The 5,000-nt window shown below is 49.0% G+C and overlaps 1 protein-coding gene across 7 annotated transcripts in view; it reads left to right on the forward strand.

Moving 5' to 3' along the window:
- Positions 1-5,000, forward strand: part of fhod3a (formin homology 2 domain containing 3a) — a 98,724-nt gene that overhangs the window by 62,489 nt on the left and 31,235 nt on the right. For 3 of the 7 annotated variants that reach the window (XM_042075787.1, XM_042075789.1, XM_042075790.1), the window contains 3 exons: positions 2,566-2,670; positions 3,065-3,451; positions 4,242-4,292. The exons of 1 other annotated variant lie outside the window; for it this stretch is intronic. In XM_042075787.1, the coding sequence (XP_041931721.1) occupies positions 2,566-2,670; positions 3,065-3,451; positions 4,242-4,292 (543 nt within the window). The remainder of the gene's footprint in view (positions 1-2,565; positions 2,671-3,064; positions 3,452-4,241; positions 4,293-5,000) is intronic. 3 more of the 7 variants (XM_042075788.1, XM_042075791.1, XM_042075792.1) reach the window with 3 other exon arrangements.

Below are 5,000 nucleotides of genomic sequence, written 5' to 3' on the forward strand. Positions count from 1 at the left end.
ACTTAGTTGTGTGTGAACAGACAACTTGAGGAAGTGTGTCTATCACCAAAGCAACACGTGGTGATGGCGCTGGCACACACACAGCCACATAAAAACTGCTGTAATTGGTGATCTGTAGAGGTGATTTCAGGTAATGAGTTTCAGACTCAGCGGAGACTGAATCAGACCTGTATTGTGTTGTCTTTATGTTCTCTATTTGAATTGGAAAGAGCAAATGTACCATGTGGGGACATTCTGTGAAGCAGAATGCAGAATTATCCAATCATTCATTCATTCATTCATTTATTCATTGTAAATGCAGATGATATCACTGACTCAGGTCTGATCATGGCCCTGTACGACACACCCTCACACCCTCTAGTGTACGACACACCCTCACACCCTCTAGTGTACGACACACCCTCACACCCTCTAGTGTACGACACACCCTCACACCCTCTAGTGTTGACAATCACATTCCTGTTCCCCCTTTACCCTGTGGCTGACCTGTGTTATCTTTCTCCCTTTTCCCCCTCTCCATCCATCCATCCACCCACCCATCTATCCACTTTTAAACATCCCACCATCTAACGCACTGTGATCTCACCCCTCCTGGCCTCTCCTGTTTCATTCCACTCCTCCTTTCATTTCCCTCATTCCTCCCCTCCTCTATCCGGTTCCCTCCCTTCCTCCCTCCATCCATCCATCCCTCCGCTCTTTAACGTTACCACCACCTTACACACGTCTACTACAATGATCCCCCCTCCTGGTCTCTCCTCTCTCCTTCCGCCCCTCCTTTATTTCCCTCGTTCCTCCCTTACACCATCCCCCTCCCTCCCCCCTCCCACCCCGTCCCCTCCTCACCTGGGCACCTGCCCCGTCCCCTCCTCACCTGGGCACCTGCCTACCTGGCTCCTCTCAGAGCTCTGGGGCCCTATGGGGACCAGGGCCTGAATGAGGCAGACTTTGGTTCTTGGCCCATGTAAGTATAGTGGTGTAGTGTGGTGTCACATACTCACACACGCACACACACACACACACACAACTGGAGCTAAGCTACTGCTAATGCTAATAGCATGCGCTGGAGATGATGCTCTCTCACTGTGTCTGTGTGTGTGTGGGTGTGTGTGTATGTGTGTGTGTGTGTGAGAGAGAGAGAGAGAGAGAGTGCTGTCACCGTAGAAGTCATGGACGAGAGGCCAGCGGTAGTGACAATGGTGGTGTTTAAAGCAATGAGTATACAACTCTTATATACACAGGCATATTGCTGCTGCTGTGTTAGAGAGAAGAAGGGTGTGTGTGTGTGTGTGTGTGTGTGTGTCTAAAAGTGTGTGTGGCTGAGAGTGAGCGAGAGACAGACAGAGAGAAAAAAGGATGTGAGATATGTAAGGTTAGACCTACACTATTGACGCGCTCCATCTTCTTTCTGGGTGGTGTGAATCACTACATTGTTTTATCTCTATGGATTTGCCCATTTGTGGAGACATTAATCACAGACATGGACACACGCACACACACACACACACACACACACACACACACACACACATACACACACACACACACACACACACACACACACACACATGTTCACCTAGCCCCACACGTGCGCTCTAACATGAGGAACACCCGTCTGGCATATCGCTTTCATAAATATTGTATCCATCTCACATGCTTGTGTTAATGTCCACCATCCCTTGTTAAAGGAATGCCGTTAAAAGTGGAAAAAGAGAGAAAAAAAGCCGATGCCGCGGCCTCCTCATCTGGTTCCTGTTTGACTGTCAACATGTTAGCCCCAACACTGAACCCTTGGCCTCCGCACCCCTGAACATGTGTAAAGGCATGCCTCGCATGCTCGCCAGGACAGCAACACACATACACACACACACACATATTCACACCACGCACACATACACACATACACATTCACACACGCACACGCTCATGCACACACACAAACACACAGCACACACAAACACACACAGTAGGTTTTTGATGGCTCATTTTAAATAAATTTTCAGTTTTTTGCCAGGCCATCAACACACACACACACACACACACACACACACGCACACACGCACACACGCACATACACGCGTGTGCACAGCAGTTTACAAAGACTTGTTTTAAATCAATTTGCAGTTGCACGACCAGATCTCTGATGTCTCTGTCAGGATCTTGTCATTGGGTTATTGTCTGCAGTGCTAGCCCAACATTCCATAGTGATGTATGTCAAGTTGTCGTTCTCAGTTTTAATGATGTCTGGAACATCGACAATCTTGTGCTGTTGTCTCTCTGTCTGTCTGTTACCCGCTCAGGATGTCATGTCTGTTACCCGCTCAGGATGTCATGTCTGTTACCCACTCAGGGTGTCATGGCTGTTACCCGCTCAGGGTGTCATGTCTGTTACCCGCTCCGGATGTCATGTCTGTTACCCGCTCAGGATGTCATGTCTGTTATCCGCTCAGGATGTCATGTCTGTGCCCTCGCATGATTTGTCCTCTTCTCTCCTTTCCTCCTTTGTCTTCTCTCTTTTTTCTCTCTTTCTCTCTGTGCTTCCTCCATCCATCCCTCCCTCCTCCGCAGCAGAGAGGAGGAGTATGAGGAGGAGGAAGAAGAGGAGCTGGTAACAGAGTCGGAAACGGAGGAGGAGGAGGGGGAGGGGCAGTCCTCTGGTCAGGGTGGCCTCAGGTACCGCAGGACTGCAGGGTCAACCCCCCCTCTCTCCCTCTCACCTCTGTGGTTTCTCACCCACACACACACACACAGACACACACACACACATACACAGATATAAACACACACATACACACACACACACACACACACACACACACACACACACACACACAGATATAAACACACACACACAAATGAGTAGTATGTAAATGCAGTTGTAGAACTCTGTGCAGCCGCTCTTCATGTCCCATCTCATGCTCCCGAAAGTCGTGTTTAAATAGTTCTGATATTCCGGAATGCTCTAGAACCCATATCCCAGTGCAGCCATTCTAGAACTATCTCTAGAATGTCCCCACTTTCATCTCTGCTTCTCTCCTGCATCCCTCTCGCCTCCCTGTTGCTGCAGTGGATCTAGTGCCAAGCAAACACAAGCACCAAAACCGCCATCAACACCAACATCAGCAAACAAGCCCATGGCGCCAGCCACAGCCAGGACTCCGATAAAGAGGGATGAGACCAAGGAGGGAGAGAGGAGGAAGAGAAAGACGAGTGCGGAATCCTCTCCTCCGTGGGCGGCCGTCTCCTCTCCTGACCCCAGCCCACAGCCCTCGCTCCTGGCATCGCTCCTCGTCCGCCGCAGGTCGTCCGTCAGCGTGCCGTCGGCATCGGAGGTGACCCCTCGGCCCATGGAGCGCCTCCCCTACCTGCCCCACTCGCCCTTCCACCTCTTCTCCTACGACCTCCAGGAGGAGAAGGAGGAAGAGACGTCGCCGGACAAATCTAAGGGGGACAGGTCAGAAGGAAGACTTGGAAGAATAAAAAAAACTACATTTCCCATAATCCCCTTGGGGGAAAGAAAGCACCCTCCCCACTGCCACAAAATGTAGTTGGCACTCTCTGACACCACAGCTCCCCCCCCCCCCCCCCCTCACGGACCTTGTTCCTTTCTCTCCGTATTTTTCACTGCTGAATAATAAGACTCTTGCTTTCAACACTTCTTGTAGATATCTCACTCACCCTGCACTGCTTAAGTCAAAACAAACCACACCGAGTCACCCGCCCATGCCTACCAGTGCCTACCAGATGATCCACATCTACCACAATCTTTTTCCTTTCACTTTGTTAACACCAGTTTCATTTCAATCTTCTTTTCATTCACTTGCTACTTAATTAGAGCACTTGACATCTTTCCGGCTTTCACTGTGACTGATCCAAATCAGTCTAACCAACTCTGGCTAACGCTTTGGCTTCTGTTGGGTTTGATGTGTTATGTTTGCTCTTTGTCACTTTAATTTGCTTCCGGAACCTTCAATGCTTTGTGAATCTGCTGTTTAGTTGTGGGTAGAGGTCTCTTAGTCATGCTGTGTGTGTGTCCTACCCAGTAATGTGGACTTCACTGTAGGTGTGGCAAACAGAAGCACTGCTAGCTGATGAGATTAGCACCTTAACCTCCTCACCCTTTCAGGACATCAGATTACATGTTAATGACTGACTGAACGACTCTCTCTCTCTCTCTCTCTTTCTCCCTCTCTTTCTCTCTCTCTCTCTCTCTCTCTCTGTGTCTTTGTCTTATGATCACACAGGAATGGGAAGTTTATCAATCCTCCCTTTGCACCTGCAAACAATGCAGACAGGTGAGAGGAGATACAGTATAAAGAAATAAAATCTCAAATCAAATCAAATCAAATCTGTGCCCCCCTAGTGTGACCACCACATACTGTAGGCTATTACGTTTCTATTTTGTTGCTATTTCACCTAGATATGGTCTTCTTCCGTGCTACATGCGCTAACATAGCCTCCTTGTCTCTCACTCTCACTCTCTTGCATGTGCGCACACACACACACACACACACACACACATACACACACACACACACACACACACACACACACACACACACAATGGAGACGCCCCTCCGTAGCCTAGGTTACTTGAATCAGAACAATCCAAGATTGCTCAGCTCAGTGTTCACTAATAAACTAGTTTGTTCTTTTAAAAACAAAGTCAATCGCGGAGATAAAATTCGTCAGACAGGCAAAGTTATCAGCAGTCAGCAACATGCATGTAGAGCCTTGGTGGTAAGCTACCTGTGTTAGAACACAGCTTAACATTAGGCTATCAATTCATCAACTGTGACAGTTGATGAACCCCCCCCCCACCCCCCGGAATAATGTCTGTCATCCCCACTGTAATGTCTGTCACCCCCACTGTACTCTGCAGCCGGGTCTGAAAAAAAGCCACATGCACACACACACAAACAGACACACACACACACAGAAATACACCCACACATATGCACCCCCCCCAGAGATAGAGCCCCCCCCCCACACACACACACACA

This window comes from Alosa sapidissima, chromosome 21 (assembly GCF_018492685.1).
Source record: "Alosa sapidissima isolate fAloSap1 chromosome 21, fAloSap1.pri, whole genome shotgun sequence".
NCBI lineage: Eukaryota > Metazoa > Chordata > Actinopteri > Clupeiformes > Clupeidae > Alosa > Alosa sapidissima.